This window comes from Cornus florida, unplaced genomic scaffold (genome assembly GCF_030987335.1).
Source record: "Cornus florida cultivar Cherokee Brave unplaced genomic scaffold, ASM3098733v1 CherokeeBrave_3.0.0_Hap2_Chr05, whole genome shotgun sequence".
NCBI lineage: Eukaryota > Viridiplantae > Streptophyta > Magnoliopsida > Cornales > Cornaceae > Cornus > Cornus florida.
The window spans coordinates 92,543,957-92,562,464 of NW_026775575.1; the positions used below are offsets into that span (position 1 = coordinate 92,543,957).

The 18,508-nt window shown below is 35.1% G+C and overlaps 2 protein-coding genes across 4 annotated transcripts in view; one reads left to right on the plus strand and one right to left on the minus strand.

Moving 5' to 3' along the window:
- Positions 1-2,171: 2,171 nt before the first annotated feature.
- Positions 2,172-7,076, plus strand: LOC132307648 (malate dehydrogenase, mitochondrial). Its single transcript, XM_059805470.1, has 7 exons — positions 2,172-2,612; positions 2,843-3,016; positions 3,117-3,285; positions 3,411-3,472; positions 3,605-3,726; positions 5,117-5,234; positions 6,676-7,076. Exons 1-7 carry the CDS (start codon positions 2,340-2,342, stop codon positions 6,814-6,816), a joined length of 1,059 nt encoding a protein of 352 aa, XP_059661453.1. The 5' UTR covers positions 2,172-2,339; the 3' UTR covers positions 6,817-7,076.
- Positions 7,077-7,579: 503 nt separating this feature from the next.
- The window catches only part of LOC132307647 (transcription factor GTE4-like), a 12,722-nt gene continuing 1,793 nt past the window's right edge, over positions 7,580-18,508 (minus strand). Inside the window, exons 1-5 of one of the 3 annotated variants that reach the window (XM_059805469.1) lie at positions 17,937-18,508; positions 17,805-17,850; positions 17,582-17,689; positions 17,399-17,474; positions 7,580-8,093 (exon numbers count right to left, since the gene is read on the minus strand). The exon at positions 17,937-18,508 is cut by the window's right edge and continues 1,793 nt beyond it. In XM_059805469.1, the coding sequence (XP_059661452.1) occupies positions 17,413-17,474; positions 17,582-17,689; positions 17,805-17,850; positions 17,937-18,508 (788 nt within the window). In that variant the 3' untranslated portion in view covers positions 7,580-8,093; positions 17,399-17,412. Of the gene's footprint in view, positions 8,138-17,398; positions 17,475-17,581; positions 17,690-17,804; positions 17,851-17,936 lie in introns of all 3 variants that reach the window. The other 2 variants (XM_059805467.1, XM_059805466.1) reach the window with 2 other exon arrangements.

The following is an 18,508-nucleotide window of genomic DNA, read 5'->3' on the forward strand; positions in this document are numbered from 1 at the left end:
GAACGAAGAATTGTGTGACTTAAATTCAAGTATATTTTATCAATTACTTTTAAAAAAGAAAATGGAAAAAAAAAACATGTAACATAATAAATGTTAGAATTATTATTATTTTGTTGCTCCTATTACAAAAATTGCACTCAATGTGCTGCATGCAAGCATGATTTAAGATTTTATATATGTATTTTTCACTGTTAGCAATAAATCGAAATAGCATGAAACTCCCTCACCCATCAATTCAGGGCTTGTTTGGCTGGTTTCAAAACGGGCTTCTAAACTCGAAAAGTCCTTTTGTCAATAATAAAGAGCGTTTGATAAAATTTCTGAAAATGAACTTCTAAAAAGTCTCACTAGTTTAGAAGTCTGATTAACCAAAGCCAATAAAACATCATTCCTAATCGACTTCCTGCAAGGTACATACTTTTCTAAGTAATAAATATAAAATTCATATATTGTCTATTATTTAACCTATTTTTATTTCTATTTCTGAATTCCATTGCAAACTGTTCTCTTTCTCTTTCTGTATCATCTTCTTTGTTTGTTCTCTATCCAAAAATTAAAAAATTAAAAAATTTTGAACAAAATTTCACAAATCTTCACTAAAAAAAAAATATTGTTGAAAAATGATTCAACAAAAGAAGAATAAAGACATTAAGGAGTTGCAGAAAAAACTACTATTGACTCCTATTTAAATTCAAAGTCGGAAGAGTTTCAAGATTTGTCCAAAATTCAATCTTATATATATATATATATATAATATACCCACAATATATATATATGTATATATAAAATACTTTTTTTGAAGGCTACCATTCCACAATTAAAGTAATTTATATCTATAAATAAAAATAAAAATGGGATATTTTTGTTGCCATGTCTCTCTTTCATTTTATATTTTTTTTGTTTTCTTTTTCCATGATTTCTTTCAACTTCTATTAAGGAAAAAATAAAAAAAAAACTTATATCATGTAGATTGAGTAAATTTGTGTACCTTGATCATCACTATGTCAATTAATTGTTACTACATCACAGGCAATTTCACTCCATCACTTCAATTATGATTTTTTTTTTTCCCTTCACTGTCTTTATACGGATTTGGATTATCTAAGTTAAATCTTGTCTAAGAAGTTAAATCTTGTCTAAGTTATGTGGACATTTAAAATTTATTTATTATTTGTGTTAAACCACGCTAACTAATTTTAAAAAAGTTTGAAAACTGCACTGTTTTGAGATAAGAAAAATTTACCAAAGTTTGAAAATTATACCGTTTTGAAATAAAGAAAATTCACCACGTTAAAATCGTTCTATCTCCCTCATCTTTTCCAAAAAAAGTTCGCTCCCTCTCTCTCCTCTTGCTCATTCCCACTATTGGGGAATATTTTATGCCAAAAATAAATATTTTTTTTCCACGATTTTTGGTGACTAAAATTTTTGGTTCACTCTCTTTTTCTGAAATCTAAATTGCAAAATTTCTCTTTTTTTTAAATCTCTTTTTTTGAAATATAAATCGCAAAATTCTTCTTTTTAAAGAAAAAAAAAATTAAACTCTTTTCTTGAAATCTAAATTACAAAATTCCTCTCTTTTATTGAAATATAAATTGCAAAATTCTGCTTTTAAAAGAAAAAAAAAATTTAACTCCTTTCTTGAAATCTAAATTACAAAATTTCTCTTTTTTGAAATTTAAACTGCAAAATCTATTACAGAGCGATCTTTTTCGGAAAAGATGAGAGAGAGAGCGATCTTTTTTGGAAAAGATGAGAGAGAGAGAACGAAGTTAATTTAATACAAGCAGTAGATAGATTTTAAATGTTACGTGTCAATCTGCAGAGAATTCAAATTAAGATAACTTAAAGAAAATTATAGTTAAAAAAGAATAAAAAAATTCATTTACAAAACAAAATTTTTGTTTTAAATTCTTTTCATCAAAATACATTCTCCAGCCAATTCAACTCAATGGAAGGAATTTTATAAACTGAAAGCTCCCCAAAGAGTGCCTTAGTTTTTGGATTTCTTAATTTAGATTCTTAGATATTGGTTCAATTCGAATTAATTTTTTTTTTCAAAAAAAAAAAAAAAAAAAAAGTCCAGTGTGAAAAATTCGGTAGAGTTGGGGTTTGACTCGGATTTTGTTGCATCCGAAAAGAAAAACTTTCGAGAGAGAGAGATAGAGAGAGAGGAGAGAGACTAATAGGAGGCACTCCTCCACCTAGAGAGTCCAAAACCCACAACCACTCTTCTTTTCAGTAATCTTAAGAACGCTTCTTTCCTCTCATTTCTCTCTCTTCGCCTCTCGCTCTCCTTTCATCAAACGCCAACAAAAGCACAAGAGTTGTAGAAGAGAATGAAGGGAACGATGTTGAGATCCATGGAAGCATCTCTGAGATGGAGGAGAAGCCTCTCTGCGTCATCCACCACTCACTTGTTACGCCGTGGTTACACATCTGAGTCGTCCCCCGATCGGAAGGTCACAGTCTTGGGCGCTGCCGGCGGGATAGGTCAGCCACTTGCACTACTCATGAAGCTCAACCCTCTCGTCTCCAATCTTGCCCTCTACGATATCGCCGGCACTCCTGGTGTCGCCGCCGACGTCGGCCACATCAACACCAGATCTCAGGTATTTTCTCATTTGGGTTTCTCCTTCCTAGGGGTTTGATACATTACTACTCTTTTTACTGTTGTATTGATCACGTTCTATTGATTCAACTTCAGTACGTTGTTATTTGTTTCTCTCCCTCTCTAGGTCTTGATCTAACTTTAGTTTACTCACTTTGATCGATTGTGTATTTGAATTATTGTATACATAACTTTTATAATATAATTTTTGTGTATATATGTTGGTTATAGGTCGCCGGATACATGGGCGAGGACCAGCTAGGGCAGGCATTGGAGGGATCTGATATTGTAATCATTCCAGCCGGTGTGCCAAGGAAGCCCGGTATGACTCGTGATGATCTCTTCAACATCAATGCTGGCATTGTTAAGTCTCTGTGCACTGCGATTGCCAAGTACTGCCCCAATGTGAGTGCCCTTTTTTTGTTTAAACATTCTAGTTACTGAACGGGTTAATTTGAGTGTGTAGCATATTTGTTTCACTCATTTTGGATATGGGTTCATGTAGGCACTTGTTAATATGATTAGCAATCCTGTGAATTCAACTGTCCCAATTGCTGCTGAGATCTTCAAGAAAGCAGGGACTTACGATGAGAAGAAGTTGTTTGGTGTAACCACACTTGATGTGGTTAGGGCTAAGACTTTCTATGCTGGGAAGGCAAATGTCCCAGTCGCGGGTATGCCTCATTGCCTGCTTGCAGAACATTAGTTGTTAGTTTTTTCCTTTCGGGAAAAAAGTCTAAGATTTTTCATTGCAGAAAGTTTAATTCATTGACTTGAATTTTCTGTTTCATTGTTCCAGGGGTTAATGTACCTGTTGTTGGTGGGCACGCTGGCATAACCATTCTCCCACTTTTTTCACAAGTACTGCATTGTTTCTTCAGTATCAATCTGTTTATGAAATATCACATGCTTATCTTTTTCTTTTAACAATTGTATACTGATCATTTTCGGTGCATACTTTTTACATTGGTTTCTATGTTTGATTATTTATAGGCTACACCAAAAGCCAATCTATCTGACGAAGAAATTGAGGCTCTCACCAAGAGAACTCAAGATGGAGGGACAGAAGTGGTGGAAGCAAAGGCTGGGAAGGGTTCCGCAACTCTCTCAATGGCGTAAGTGTCAACTGATATTCTGACTTGACAATTTTTTTTTTCCTAAACGTGATTGTATTAAACCAAACATCATCAAAACGATACAAGACAACTAGAAGGCATACCCTCATCATACAATTACCTCACTATTACTTATCAAAAAAAAAAAAAAAAAAAAAAATTGTTACTTAGGCCCTTTTCCAGAAGCCAGAAAGAACGAAAAATAACAAGCAAAAGGAACTAGCCCCATCTAAACTAGTCACAATACAACACCCCAACCCAATAAAATTCCAAATTTCTCCAAGATTGCAGGGATCCTTCTCTTGTACTAAATCAGGAAGAAAGCATGGCCACAATAGAAAACTAAAGTTCCAATTAGCCATCACATGTATATCAATGAGATGGACACCCCCAATTTCGAACACTTCCCAGCAAAACATTCTAGCCACCTGAGCAGCTGAAGGAGCTTCATCTTGATGTAAATCAGATGTCTACTCCTCCAAATTCCCCATATAGCAAATGTAAAAAGGTATCCTACAGATTTTGTTCCTCTTTGTATGTGGACAAATTGATTCTGTGATCTGATTTGAGTCCAATTCCAATGGAAAGTGTCAAATATCCGTTCCCATACCATAGAAGCAAAGGAACAGCCAAAAGAAAAGTGTTCCACAGTATCCCCATCCCTGAAACAGTTATGACAGATTGGGTAACACAGATTCCCCTCAATTGCAAATCAGTCAATAAAGGTATTTCGTTCTGAAGTACAAGACAAGTAGTCAGACATGCTGCAGGCCTCCTTTGATTCCAGCAGAGCTTGTGCCATTCTTTTTTACTGTGTCCACCCCACCCTGGCTCCAAACAATTTTATCTGATTCTTGATGCAACTTGCAGGACGAGATTTGGAATGTTCTGTGTACAGTATTATGTTTTCCTGCTACTATTTTGACAAACGGTATTCATGTCATTTTTACATTGACTTGTATAACTATGGTCTCAAATATTGATCATAATAGTAGTGTGCTAAGACTTCTTTTTTTACATGCAAGTTATATTCATGAAAAGAGAACTTCTAAGCATGTTGAATATGCAACAGACATTGGTGCTCGGTGTGCATATGTTAAACATGGCCAGCTCAATTTTTTCATGTACAGCTACTGGCAGTTTGCTAGTGAAATAATCTTTAGTATGTAGAGTGGGGTAATCCATCTGATTTTTGTACGAAATGCCTGATTTTTATTTATTTATTTTGAGATCCTCATGTCTCTCTCTCTCTTTCTCTCTCACTCATTCACATGCTCGCGCGCGCGCACACACCCTGAACTTCAGTTAGAACTCCTTGAGTTTTTATTCCCAGTAGGAGTTGCAGGGTATTGAAGGAAGCTATTTCTGACTGATGCTGGATTTCCTGCAGCTATGCTGGAGCCATTTTTGCAGATGCTTGCTTGAAGGGTCTGAACGGGGTTCCAGAAGTAGTAGAATGTTCATTTGTGCAGTCAAGTGTCACTGAACTACCTTTCTTTGCTTCTAAGGTAAAACCTTAATTTCAGTGATAATATGTACACTTCTTTATCTATGTTGATTAGAGTAATTAATTAATTACATTTTATTTATCTCTTTTGTGATCAATTGATTTTAATTTTTTTCTCTCGATAATTTGGCTGAAGTAATTGTGGTTCTGTTTTGTATTCATATGGTTATAACAAGTTCGCAAACTTCGTCAGTAAACTTGAACTTCGTTTGTTACAAAACCACCATTAAGAATCCTTTTTTTCCAAAAAATATGTACGCTTCTTTATCTATGTTAATCAGAGTAATTAATTAATTACATTTTATTTATCTCTTTTGTGATCAATTAATTTTAATTATGTTCTCTCGATAATTTGGCTGAAGTAATTGTGGCTGTGTTTTGTATTCATATGGTTATAACAAGTTCACAAACTTCGCGAACTTGAACTTCGTTTGTTACCAAACCACCATTAAGAATCCTTGTTTTCCAAAAAATTTCTTTCTGGAACTTCAATTCAATTCTTCAAGCTGCATTTCGTTAAGACTTGTTAGATAATGTTTTGGCTTAAAATCTTTACTTATTATCGGGTTAATATTATCAATCTGATTGCACATTGGATGAACATTCACTAATTGGTAATGAAATCCCCTCTATGGACATTATTTGAAGAAATAACCCTTTATTATTAGTGTGTTCTATCATCAACTACTTCAAGTGAATCATTTCCTATTAGGTTTTATATAATTTTTACACCTGTTTGGTTTTCTTCTTGCTTTACAGTCTTTAGGAAATAAGGGAAAAGAGTATAGTTGTTACTTGAAGGTATTGACTATGTGAAGGCTGAACTGGCATAATGAGAAGTATTTCGAGGAAATGAAAGAATAACGGCATAATTTTAACACCAATTTGTATTGATATTTTTATGCTCTTCCATGTCTCGAACCAATTTGAAGAAGAATCCGTTTCCATAAAAAATAAGGAAAAATAGAGTTGTTAGCTAAAGTTATTGACATCAGAATGTGGATGCTGAAATACTACAATGGATCAAGGAAATTAAAGAAAATGAAGAGCGGTTGTTTTTTGGAGTGTGGATGATGCTTGATAGTAAAGCTGTGATATGTATTTGTTGCGTTGATGCTATTTTATCTATGACACTAATTTGAACACTGATGCATGTCCATATCTAATTTGTTTTATATTGCACAGAGCATGTGCAGGCATACTATTTTCTAAAGAGCACATCTCTTTCTTCGTTATTTTACAATGCATTTTATGCCACATTTGTAATGTTTCGTATTCTGCCTTTATCTTCATAAGCTTTGTTGTACAAACAGAAATGTATATCTTTTGTTTTTCATTGTCTTCCATTCCTGATTTTAATCACGGTACAACTATGTTATGGAGTGTTCTGGTATTGTTGGCTGGTAAATGTTCTGAAGTAGTTGCTAAATCCGTGCCTGCAGGTGAGGCTTGGGAAGAATGGCGTGGAGGAAGTTCTGGGGTTGGGCCCGCTTTCAGATTATGAGAAACAAGGATTGGAAAACCTCAAGCCAGAGCTGAAAGCATCTATCGAGAAAGGAATCAAGTTTGCCAATCAGAGTTAAACCTTTTTGTTGGCTGATGCGGTGGCATCTGTTCCCTTTATGAAGAACCCATCACAATTTTGCATTTTATTTACCAATGTTGTATGCTAAGTTCCAGTTAGAATAGCTGAAATTAGAGTGAGTACTCTAATAATAAATATCTGGTGAGGTCTTTTAAGGACCGGTATATTTATAAGCCACCTGTATTACGAACTAATTTTGTTATTGAACTCCCACAATTGCCCTCCTATCCAAATAAAAACTCCCAAAGTTGTCCTTCACACATGGACTATTTCGTGGCTATTGTTTGAGAGTATATTTTGGGTTAAATACCTTTTTCGTTATTTTGAATAGTCCAAATAGAGAATGAAGAATGCTTCCCTGGTGTATCATTCACCATATATGATAATGTGATTCACCGTATATGATAATGTGACGTAATAATCGATACTAGGTGTGAGATTTAGCCACACCTCTCCGTTACAAAATGTGACGAAGTTCAACCTTTACTTTGGTTTAAAAAAGGAAATTGAGAGACTGCTGATAGCCCAATGCACACACATAAACGTGACAAAGTTCAACCTTTACTTTGGTTAAAAAATGGAAATTGGAAGACTGCCGATAGCCCAACGCGCACACACAAACGTGACAAAACATTGCTCATAAGTGTGAGATTCAGAGAGACCCTCAATTGATTTGAGGCAACAAAATGTGACGAGATTCAACCTATACTTTGGCTAAAAAAAGGAAATTGAGAGACTGCTGATAGCCCAACGCACACGCATAAATAAAAAATCCTTCGCTAACTTATTGTGATTTTGCTTCAACAGTAAGTGACATTTTACAATATACAATTCCATCTGGTTTAGCTAGTCTTATAAAAATGAAAACAACTGCTAAAATTGAAACTTTATCCCCTAGCTCAATGACCTAGACTCTTCTATTACTAGTCTCCTTTCTTTGAGTTGAATAGTAACTATGCGCAATGTTATAAAATAAAAACCTAGCACAATTTCTCATAACTGAAATTGGTAGCAATTCTTGGCAATTTACATTTGCTACACCCAAAAAAATAAACTCTCATCACCATGCTATCCAATCGATATCATACACAATCTTCTTAAAAAAAGTAACCGCCTTCAAATGCAGATCAACAAGTTCAAGTCATGGCAAGAATAAGAGTTCTCTGACCTACACTTCCAAATGTTCTAGTAAAGGCATCCCATTCTGCAACTAAACTGCTAAACCCCTTGGACACTTCCGGACACCTCCGCTAATAGGCAGAAGCAGACAGCACTCTAAAAATCATTAGGCTGATGTCAGTGTGAATTTGACAGATCTGCTGCCAGAAAAAAATTTACCACAACTATAAGTATGAGAATCAGGCTAACCAGTGGCTAGAAAAATGAAAATATAAAAGTCACACACCCAAAATCAATCCATACAATGTGAACACAATATAGGATGTATCAAAATAAAAATGTGCTTGATGCATTTCCCAACTCAAAACACCCTCATCTCAATTCACTTCTTACTTGGATGATTCAAAATCACAGATCATTAAGAGAAGCGGAAAACAATGAATATAACATGGACCTATGTCTTCAAAGTTTGTCTTAAAGACGAGAATATGCTCTGTAGATTGTTATACTATACTTGGTTTTCCCCCGATCTCGAGATGAATATACGTCTGGTGCATTTTCCTACATGAGTTGTATCATATATATAAAACAAGTGGAAATAATGCCGCCACAAGAATAGCATTACAGTTATCAGTTTTGTAGTAGTTTACATCAAGCAAGAGTCGTAGGCAACTATACTCATAGCAAACTTGTTACACACAAGATTCAAATCTCCATATAATCTGTTTAATCTTCCATTATGCATTCTATGATGCAAAATGTAGTACCTCAGTGTTCAAGCAGTTCTAGAAACCTCTAATTAACTCAGAGTAGGGCAGGAATGACCATAACTTTGCGGATATGAGGTATAAAGCAGAGATTCATACCACTCGAGCAGCATCTAAAACAGAAAATCAAAACCAAGGCTTTGTACAGGATGGACTTTTAACATTGAATAATAAAAAAGAAAAACAATAGCAACTCTATATCCACCGCTGATTTTGATGCATTCACTAGCGCACTCTTTCATATCATTTGGTTGTCTGCAGATAAATTTAGGGTAAAGTAGGAGCTCCCTTATGATCAAATCACCCACATTTACATGGTAAAATAAGACATCTGGTTATAGAACACTGATTTAGTAAAAGAAATGGCAGCAATAATGACCCTTATCAAATTTAAATTTCCAAAATTACTTATTGAAAAAATAATTTGCCAAATTATCATCAACAAATTTAAAATTAGTCAATCCATATACGGATGCAAACAGACTTGCAGAAATGGACAGTTAACTATTGCCGAGGTAATACAACTTTGTAAAGTTGATCAAGAAATACTAACCAGGATTAGTTTAACTAAGGAAGATACAAATAAAGACCTTTCAACCTCAAGGAACCTAGTCCCACTCGGACTTTATAGGCATGGATACTTGAATGGCTTTATTCTTGTAGGCACTTCATGCTTTTCAGAAAAAGTAAAAATGGCAATATAAGGCTTTCATCAGATCAGTCTTCTAATCTGTAAGAGCAATTGTCACAAGGCTTCATAATTCATACAGAAACTGATGTAAGTTAGAGCTTTGAGTTGTCTAATACAATTTTACTCCATATTTGTGGTCAACCAATGCACTAAGTTCTAAACTATTTTTTAGATTTGATGACTTCTGTATTATTTTACTACTCCCTCCATCCCGAAATATATGTCCATCTTTCCTTCTTGGGATGTCCCAAAATACATGTCCCTTTCCAAAAATAGATGTACTTTTTTTCATCACATTCCCAAACTACCCCTTTTCCATTTACTTGTTTTAGTTGTTTAGCACCTTACAAGGTTAAAAATGGAACTTCACTCATTATCAAGTACACTTCCATAAAAAGTTGGAATCCCAATACATCCCAACTATTTTGGGACGGAGGGAGTATATTTTTTATTTTTTTTACAAAACATGTAAAGACTAAGTAATCATGAAGTGACTCCCTACAGACACTTTTGGTCACTGCAAAGTATTATCGTGCTAAAATAGCCATTTCTCTGAGGATACATTACCCTTACCTCCCCCCACTAGATAGTGTAAATCGCAGAAACCTCCTCCAAGTTTCAAAAAATTACACTTACCTCCCCTGTGAGTAACAGACATTAATGTCTGTTAACGGAGTATGAGAATTTAAAATATTGACCTTACTAAAAAAATAGTTTTAAATTAAAATAAAAAGCTGTCATGGGGGTTCAAGTCATGCTATTCTTTATTCAGACTCTATCTATCATCATTTGCCTGCGAGACAAATCCTCTTCATAACAAAAAACTTGAGACTCTGGTTGTGTTTCGCTAAAGCCATCATAAATGCCAGGATTTAGATCTTCAAAAGGATTGCGAATGTCGTCCTTTTTATCAGTCCTGTTTATCCAATGCTTAGACAACCCAAAATCATAGTTTAATAAACCAGTATATATATATATATATATATATATATATTAAGAGTCAGAGTATATAGCTTAGACAACCCAAAACCATAGTTTAATAAACCAGTATAAAGAGTCAGTATATAGTTTATATATAAGGGAGAGTGGACTGATCTTTGTGTCGGCAGCCGGCAGTGGCTTCCGGTTGCAGTAGAGAAAGAGAGAGACGATCGGTTAGTGTGGAAAAAGAGATATTTAGAGAGAATGAAAAGGTAAAGGAGAGTTATCATCCCAAGAATATCCACCAAGTAATTAAGGTTTTGGTATAAAAAGATTCCAAACCCACATGAGAAACTTGGTCGAGTTCATGTTTATACTAAACCCAAAAGCTTCCATTCATTTGTCCCGTTAAAACCCCCCAAAGCCATGATGGAGAAGAAGATAGATTCTAATTTGGGTAATAAATCCTCACCCATAGGTTGACGCAGTAGTTAGCTAGTTTCTCGATCACACATTAGAGCAATGGACAATCACAACCGTGTACTAGAGATTAATTAAAGATATACTTGGTCCATTTACCAGTTTAGTAATATGTCACGACCCACCATGCTGTGTAAATATTGTCCACTTTGCACTCTCTGTGCTCACAATTTTCAAAACGCATCTATATATTTAGGAGGTATCCACATATAAGTGCTAACAATCTCTCCCACCCAAGTGATGTGAAGCGTCACAATATTCAGGTTGTTGGCACTTAATATATTTATGGATGTCACCTAACTTTGCAGACGCTTCTGAAAACTGTGAGTACAGAAAGTGTGCAAAGCAAACAACATCTACACAATGGGGTGGGTTGTGACATATGATATCAGAGCCAATCCCAGCCAGAAATGATGGGATCGTGCACAAGCCCATGAGGGTAAAGCAAGCAAGGATGTTGGGTCCAAAGTAGGCCTGCAAATGAACCGCTGTTCATGAATAGCTCGGGCTCATTCAGTAAGTAAACGAGCTGAGCTTGAGCTCAATTTCTTGGCCCATTTAATAAACGAGCCGAGCACAAGCAATGTTGGGCTTGGCTTGTATAGGCTTGTGAACAAGCTCGTTAATCAAAGGCCTATATGTATTTTCATTTTATGATTAAACGGTTTATCCCATACAATATATTAGTTTCGCCCAACTTGCATCCTGTCATTAGTAAGGCCCAAGGAGTGATAATTCACTAACCCATCATCAAATAAGATTCCATCTCACGTATTAATCCATCTTAACCATTGGTTTTGGTAATGGTAAGAGATAAGAATAAACCCTATAACTAGAAGACCACAAAATCATCTTCACAACTCCACCGCATAATACTGCCGGAAGCCCTCCACAAGCAACACAACTCACTCTCTCTATCTCTTTGTTGATCGGATCAACTCCAACGCATAATCCGCTAACATCCCTCCACAAACCACACAACTCTCTCTCTCTCTCTCAAACATATTTCAAGGTGGAGATATAGTGGAAACTTTGTAAGATCTAATTTTATCTTAAATTTTGTTTTTTTTTTTTTTTTTTTTTTGGTATTTCTTCTTCTTAGAGATTGAGATGTGATCCCATGAAAGAGAAGATGTTGAGTTCAAGCAAATGCGCTCAGGTTCTTTGCCACCTTCTATGGGATACTGTCTAATTGTGGATATTAGCAGAAATATGCTCTCTGATGACATCTCTAATTGTGTGTCGCCGAGCTCGAGCTTGGCCTAGCCAAGCTCGCCCGAGCCTGAGCAACCCAAAGCTCGTCTCAGCTCGGTTCGTTTGCAAACTTAGTCCCAGGAGAGGGGGTGATGGTCACTTTGCTTGGGAGGGAGAGGTTGTAGGCACTTATGTGTGTGGATGCCTCCTAACTTAATAGACGCGTTTAGAAAACTATGAACACAGAGACTGTGCAAAGGGGACAATATCTACACAGCGGGGTGGGTCATGACAAGTAATATATTTGGCTTATCTCGGTCTAAATTTGGTAAATCTTGCTTTCACTGGTCAAAGTTTTCATTGGCTATTGTTGTAGCTGGGTCTCCTTCCCATCAAATTGAGAAAGTGTGTGTGTGTGTGTGTGTGTGTGTGTGAGTGTATATTAGGATATTACTCGGTTTCTTTGGGTCTATATTGGGTTCTAAAAGCTTGCTTTCGCTGGACAAAGTTTTCTTGCTTTCGCTGGACAAAGTTTTCATTGGCTATTGTTGTATCTAGGTCTCCTTCCCATCAAATTGAGTGTGTAATATATATGATGTTCATATATATATATATATATTCAAAGATGAAGCACAATGTATTACATATGTGATGGGTTGAATTAAAAAATTTAGAGTGCTTTAGAAAGAGGAAGAGTTTTAGAGAGACTGAGTTTTAGATAGAAAGGACATTTAAGAGAATTAGAAGTTAGCGAGAGGATAAAAGTGCCTTCAAAAACACAAACATTTCAAGGGCAAAATCACCAATTTAAGCTTGAATTTTGGCCACATCAGCATTGACCATGTTTAACTGTTAGAAAGATTGATGGTAGGGGTCTGTTTGTTACAAAGGTCTTTACTAGAGGGGAGGCGAGTGAGATTTTCCAAAACTTAGAGGAGGTTTCACTAATTTACCCTATCTAAAGGGGAGGTTAGAAATATTGACCTTTCTCTGGACACACAATGCAGTTGGTGGTATATGATAAGAAAAATTAAACTGACCTCGCCTAAGATTTAACCATATTACACGTAGCTCTCTTGTGTTGGTCTATATCACACTTACCTCCCTTGAGGTTTGTATATTGATAACACAGACCTCCCCTCCGTTGATGACCGTTAATGGTCAGCACGGTCAGTGGGTCACAATGAAAAAAGCTGATGTAAGCAAGTTTTCATGTTTACAGTTCCAAAAGTGCCCTTGAAGAAGTTGTGAAAACAAAATTAACTCACTCAACTCTAATTATCTCTCTATATTCTCCACACTAATTTTATTTTACTGTTGCCATTCTTCTTCAGAAGTCCTCATTTGGCTCAACAGGACTCAATTAGAGCATTGTTAGAAGCTTTCTCACTCCATTATGCCATTCTCTCTCCACAAAGCACTGTCTCTTCAAGCTTTCTCTCTCTAAGAACCATTCTCTCTCCATTGTTTTCATTAACCTGTTCGATTGGGTGAATATACTAATTTAAGGTTACAATAAAAGACTGATTAAGGTGCTAGACCATTTGAATTGAGAATTGGGGCCAGAAGCTATCTTTACACATGCAAATTCATATGATATTGTCATGGGAATTGTAAGAAATTGTTTTCAGTATGGTAATTAAGCTTAGAACTCTTAATTAAGTTGTAATTTTTGCAGTACAGCTGCACTACACATACATATATGTATATATAATATGATCAGATCAACTATCTAAGTTTTGAGAATGTTGGTGCTCCATGATGTGTGGGATTTTTCCCCCTCTATTTGTCTATTTTAAAGGAAGTACAGCAAATGCAAGCTTTGTTCGGTTCAACAATTGATCAAAATATGTGTTTTGAAATACAAATCACCCCACAGAAGTGGCTAATATCATTATTGCAAAAAAATAAATAAAAATAAATGAAATTATTGAACTGTGATCAAAGTGCTAGCTTCCCCAATCAACATCCATAAGCTTTACGACTATAATTAATTCCTAGAGATCAATGCTGAAAAATAAAGTTTTGGAATGAATCAAAACCTAATCAAAGAAGAGATGGAACCCTAGTTTAGAGAAGATGAAGCATGCGCGAGCGCGCGAGAGAGAGAGAGAGAGAGAGAGAGAATGGTAATAATTTTGATCGGATTGGTAAAAAGTTAGAAATAACCGAAAGTAAATTAGATCTTTTCAACTTCCATAGTTTATGTAATAAAATACAATAAAACGATAGGGGCATATATGTAATTTCACTTGATCGGTAGTTATCCATCTCACAGCTCTGACAAGGGAGGTCAGTGTAATTTGGACTAACACATGGGAAGTTCGTGAATATGATCAAACTCCAGGAGAGGTGAGTGTAATTTTCCTTATTAACATATTATCAAGGCAACTGGTGTGTTACCAACGTTACCAACTAGAAAAATAATTAGGTGGCAGGAGAGTAAAGAGAGTTGGAACAAGAAAGTGATCTAGGCTGCATATATATTTACACGCAAGCATGTACATGATGTACATCATAAAAGAGAATCTAGAACTCAGTGACGGAGCGTAGGCTCGGAAGGGAGGGGGGGCACGTGCCCCCTTGTCCTGGCCTGGCCCCTCCCCGCCCAATATATATATGTGCATAATTTTATGTACAAAAATGCCCACCCCCCCCCCCCCCCCCCCCAAACCAAAATTTTAATTTTCTATAAAAACTCTAATTTTTTTTTTTTTATTTTCTCTTTTACTATTCATATTCCTTTGATTCTCTTAAAAAAAAAAAAAAAAAGAAGTTACATTCCCCTTCTTCAATATTCTCTCATTTTTCTTTTCTGTTTCTTCTTTTTGATTTTTCTTCTTAAAATTCTTCTTTGTGCACTCATGCATGATGTGCGTATTATAACCTTTTTTTTTTTCTCTTCTTATTTTCTGTAATTTTATGAATTCAATGCTTGTATTTTATATTTTTGAATTTTTCTTTAATGTAGTTTTTTGCGAATGATGACATTCTATTTATTTGAATCTTGATTAATACACTGTTACTGTATTTTATATTTTTGAATTTTTCTTTAATGTAGTTTTTTGCGAATGATGACATACTATTTATTTGAATCTTGATTAATACACTGTTACTGCAATTCTATTTTTTAGATTACTGTCTTGTTGCAGTGCCAGTGTTATTTGTCTTGTTAGTTGGGATAAAAATATATATAGTTTATCAATATGCCTCTCCTGAAACACTTTGTTGCTGTTTCCATTGAGGCTATCACGCATTGCAAAATCGATTGAGGCTAATTAAATCAATGAAAAACAGAGGGAGCTGCCCAATGTGGTACTGAGGTTTCATGTAATTGGTTAAAAGGGGAGTGTGAATATCGCCTCCATTTTTTTTCTCGTTTGCCTTTTGATTTGAACAATCTATATTTAGTTAGATATATATATATATATATATATATATATATATATATATATATATATATATATATCAAGTACACTGCGGCCTGAAATCAAATCCTGGCTTCATCAATGCCACAACTGATTAAACAAAACATACTACTTAGTTAATCTAATCATTCTACAAGCTTAATTAAAACAACAGATTCTGGACTTCATAAATCCGCAAAAAAATCCTCTGGTGCAAATCATGACACCTACACCATATCAAGGAGCGACCAACATAACATGCATCCCAAATGAAACAGACAGGATGAGTTTCAAAAATAATTCAAATGTCACGAGTTGGCTATTAATAAGAAAAAGAAGCATGAAATGGAAGAGATTGTCCTGCAGTCTTTTTACCTTGGGACTAAATTTCAAGTGTGTATGGTACAAAGTATGTGCCAAGTTTTATCGAAAAAGAGTGCAGTGAAGTGGAGAGTAAATCTTTTAATTCTAACATCCACTAGGTCTTTACACTGATTTCTTCATATAGGTATCCAATTTTAAGCCTCTGAAAATACGATTCAGAGTTATTGCAATGACACAAATGGCAATTTATCAAGCCACCTATTCCATTCAAAACTCTAATAGCTTTATGAAACAATCATAAACCCCAATAATCTCTACGCTATATCATTACCATCATCCTTACTTTGGTTCCATCAGAATGGTGTTGGCCCCATGAATTCTCTTCTTCCAACTCTCTTTGCAAAAAAGTTTAAGCTAACATCTCTTTTTATTAGTTCATATCACTTTGGCCCCATGTATATGTCATACTAAACAAGCTGTTTTCTCTTATTTTATCACTAATAGGTTTAACTCTTATTGTATCTCTAACATGTTTAATTATTAATCATCTCTCTTCTAGTTGCTCATATCAGATATGTTAACAACCACATTTCGGCTACATGAATTCTTGTTCTTGTTTCCTTTTAGTGTCTAGCATTCTAACTCTACATAAAATAACTGATTTAATAACAATTGCGTAATTTGACACCGCTAGCATGTTTCCTTTTACCCAATTTGTTCCAATCCAACTTTGTTACATCGTTATCTACCTCCACCATTACTATTTTTACAAGTATTTTTTATTTATTTAATAAGATTGTATTACAATATTTTTCACAAGTATTATCATTGTTATTATTATTACTATTATTTTTTGGTAGGTAAGAGAGCGCGCACTCAATTCTCTCTCTCTCTCTCTCTCATACACACATACAGACATACACACACACACTTGCCCCAATGGGTCATCCTTCCTTGTGGAAGGAAGAGGAGATACCACTTGAGCTAGAGCCTTGCTGGTCAATGTCAATCGTTTTGCATTATTGATCTTAAATACCAAAAATGGTTATTTTTAGTCATCCTTTAACATTGAATTGTTATCATTCTTTGCATCTTTGGTGAATTTATATTCCATATATTTTGTTTTTGTTCTACTAATTTTAAAACCCTTTACTATAATGCAATTCTATATTTCCAATTTTATTGCTAGAGTTTCCTTAGAATTGTCGACCAAAACTATGTCGTCTGGTACAAGGAGTGTTTCTTGATATAACTTTAGTTATTTCATCTAACTAAACAATCATGCACTTAGAGCTGATCCTTGGTAAAAACCTACTTTTATTGCAAATCATTAGTTTCACCAATTACAATTTGAACTCTAGTCCTTGTGTCACTATGCATTCCTTGGAGAAAAGAAATATATATCATGTTCGAAATGTGTGCTATATGGTCTTCATTTATGTGCATGGTATAAAAGCAACTGAACAGCAGACTAATAACGCTGGCAAAACCACTAAATCTTCTGCATAATTTTTTTAACATATTATGAGTTTTTTTTTTTTTTTTTTTTTTTTTTTTTTTTTTTTCTGATAAGTAACATATTATGTAGTTTGAAAAGCAAGAATAGTATGGATCATATAAGAAGACAAGAAACAGATAACATCACTTCTCCAAAAAAAAAACACAAAAGCTTCCTACCTTAAATCATCCATTCAAGTCCTAGGTGAATGCCCCGCATCTGATCCATATCCAGAAGAACTATCACTATCAGAATCTGCAAGTAGAGTAAATTGTTAAATGCATCCACATTCAACAAGAAAGCATCAATGTTGCAACTACCATGCATTTACTATATGATATAGGTCAACCAACATAGCCTACCACTTGAAGAGGAACCAGAATCACTGCTAGAACTGCTTGAACTACTTGACCTACTTGCATTATCCCCTTGCCTCTCTCCCTGAACAGGAGAAGTAGCATTCTTTTCATCTGCATAAAAATCAACAGATTTGAATACAACAGTGCATACTGAATTGGATGCAAATCAGATAAGCAAGTGAATCTAAGACAAAACGCCACAAATGCCCATTTTAAAAACCTTCACCTGTTCTAGTTTCTTTTGGTGCTTCCACATGAGCCGATGCTGGGTTCTGAAATAACAATTAAATGAATAATGCACTAGCCAAAAGCAATTCCATGCAGGAACATATACATAAACTACAATTCAAAGTCTTACCACTGCGGGGAAAGCTTGGCTAGCTGCTGCTCTTGCTTGGAGAGCAAGTTCAGCTTTTCTCTTATTCTTACTCAAACGCTTTTTGTAATTGGTCACAAACCTATCAAGTTCCCAAAGTGTTTCTGTATCAACACTGTCAATGTCCACTTCAATCTCGTCATCATGTTGGCAAACTGCTGAATTACTCTTCTTAATGATCTCGACAATGTTGTCCAGCTTTTCTGAGGGTAAACTTTGAAGGTTTGTGCTGAGCCTCTGCTTCTCCTCATAAGTCATGTCCCTTTTGTTGGGGTCCTTTGCTTTGGGTTTTTTTGGAACTGGTGTCCTACCTACCGAAGCAATATTTGAAGTTTTCGGTCTTGAATCTACAGAGACTGTCATCGAATCTGATCTGTCCAAACTTCTTATTTCTGGAGCAGATGGGAAAGGAAGAGGAGCCTTCCCAAAAATGGGAGTAGACAAACCAACACCATGAACCATTTCATACCTCCAATCAAGATTATACTCCGCCTCTATAACTGCCCACTTCTCTTCGAAAAATTCCGACATCTGTTCTGCCATAATGTGAACAT